Genomic DNA, 2,168 nt, shown 5'->3' with positions numbered 1-2,168 from the left:
CACCATTTCTTTTACCACTATTCAATAAACGTTTGGGAAGTGAGGACACTAATTGTTGCAGCTTTGTCAGTGGAATTCTTTCCCATTTTAAATTAATGTACAGCTTCAGCTTTTCAACAGTCCGAGGTTTCTCCTGTCCTGTTTTACACTTTATAATGCGCCACACATTCTCAATGGGAGAGAGACCTGGCCTGCAGGTAGTCCAGTCCAGTGCCAACACTCTTTTAATATGAAGGCACACTGTTGTAACCCATGTAAAATGTGGGTTGGTATTGTCTTGCTGAAATAAGCAGGGGTATCCATCTAAAAGACGTTTGGATGACAACATATTTTTCGCCAAAACCGATATGGACCTTTCAGCATTAAAGGTGCCTTCACAGATGTGGAAGTTACCCATGCCATTGGCACAAAAACAGCCACGTATCATCACTGATGCTGTTTTTTTTCACTTTTTGTCCATAACAGTCCGGATGGTTCTTTTCCTCTTTGGCCCAGAGGATACGACGTTCACAATTTCCAAAAACAATTTGGAATGTGGACTCGTCAGACCAAAGAACACCTTTCCATTTTGTATCAGTTCATCTTAGTTGAGCTCGGGCCCAGAGAAGCCGGGGACATTTCTGGATGTTGGTGATAAATGTTTTTGCTTTGCATAGGTGAGTTTTAAGGTACATTTATGAATGTAGTGTGGCACTGAATTTATTGACATTGGTTTTACTGAAGTGTTCCTGATCCCATGAAGTGATATTTTTTACACATTGATGTCAATTTTTTGATGCAATGCCGCCTGACCGTTTGAAGGTCACGGGCATTCACTGTTGGTTTTGGACCTTGCCACTTACATGCAGTGATTTCTCCACATTTTCGGAACCTTTTGATATTATGGATCATAGATATGAAAAACCCTAAATACCTTGCAATTGTACATTGAGCAATACTGTCCTTTTAACTGTTGAACTATTTTCTTACGCAGTTGCTCACATAGAGGTGAACCTCGCTCGAACTTTGTTTGTGAATGACTGAGCAATTATGGGAAGCTCCTTTTATTACCAATCATGGTACCCACCTGTTCCCAGTTATCCTGTTCACCTGTGTTATGTTCCAAACAAGTGTTTGATGAGTATTCAACTTTTTCTGTCTTTTTTGCCACCTGTTCCAGCTTTTGCAGCCATAAAATTCAATGATAATGATTATTTGCTTGTCATTGTAGCGTATTAGATTAAATATAGGCTGAACTTCATTTGAAAATCATTGATTTCTAGTTCGATATCTGTTTAACACAATGTCCCAACTTCAGTGGAATTAAGTTTGTACTTCAAAATGAAGCTGAAAAAACAACCACCACTCTTTCTAAAGGTCCACGAAAGAGCTCATCTTTTGGATGAAAAAAAGTAAATCTTGAGAAAGGTAAAAAATCTCTTCTCCTCTGGACACTCTTGGATAAAAAGAGGTCATTATGTGAAAAAAAAATCCTGGACAAGAACATCCTCATCCAGAAGCCAGACAATGGGTCTTCTACAATGACCATGGCCAAAACCACCTTGCAAAGATGGAATGGAGTGCAGCTCACAGCACACTAATGTTAATCTCTGTTTTACTTCTGCCTCTCTCTTCAAATAAAACACTATAATTGGTAGGCTTCAAAAATAGTCAGGGATTGAATAATTATTGACACCATCCACTTCATTTCTTCATGATGTGACACTTAATGTAACTTTGACACAGGTAAGACTGACCTCAACATGCCAGTCATGCAACTAAACTGTAAATCTGCAATGAAGTGTGCAACTCCACCTTCTAACCTGGCAACGTGTGACCGTTTCCAGTTAAGAAACAAACAAAAAAGAATAAAGCATTTGACTCACCAATGTTGACATCTGTGAGCAGTTTCCTGACAGCTCCTTGTTCATATGCAGCATGTCAGCATCAGCTCCATCCACACTCACTAAACTTTGACTCATGGCTTGCATATTCTTCATGTCACTTTTTCTGGAATCGGTGGTCCTGCACACCTCGAAATTGTACACATGTGGGAGAGTCCCCGTCCCCAAAGTATCCGAGTATCGAGGTGGACAATACGGAATGACAGGCAGGTTGGAGTGGTAGAGGACGCGAGACTGTCTCCACCGGTACACTTTGACCGATATGATAAGCAGCAAGCAGGTGAT

General features: G+C 40.3%; 1 protein-coding gene across 1 annotated transcript in view; it reads right to left on the bottom strand.

Annotated features, from left to right (window-relative positions):
• Positions 1-1,865: 1,865 nt before the first annotated feature.
• Positions 1,866-2,168, bottom strand: part of LOC109531031 (protocadherin gamma-A11-like) — a gene marked incomplete at its 3' end in the record, with an annotated part of 2,609 nt that continues 2,306 nt past the window's right edge. Inside the window, exon 2 of the mRNA XM_019895049.1 lies at positions 1,866-2,012. Within this exon, the coding sequence (XP_019750608.1) occupies positions 1,866-2,012 (147 nt within the window). The remainder of the gene's footprint in view (positions 2,013-2,168) is intronic.

Source organism: Hippocampus comes, unplaced genomic scaffold (assembly GCF_001891065.2).
Source record: "Hippocampus comes isolate QL1 unplaced genomic scaffold, H_comes_QL1_v1.1 scaffold369, whole genome shotgun sequence".
Classification (NCBI taxonomy): Eukaryota; Metazoa; Chordata; class Actinopteri; order Syngnathiformes; family Syngnathidae; genus Hippocampus; species Hippocampus comes.
Note: the sequence above shows the minus strand (reverse complement) of the source record. Positions and strands in the feature narration are given on the sequence as shown.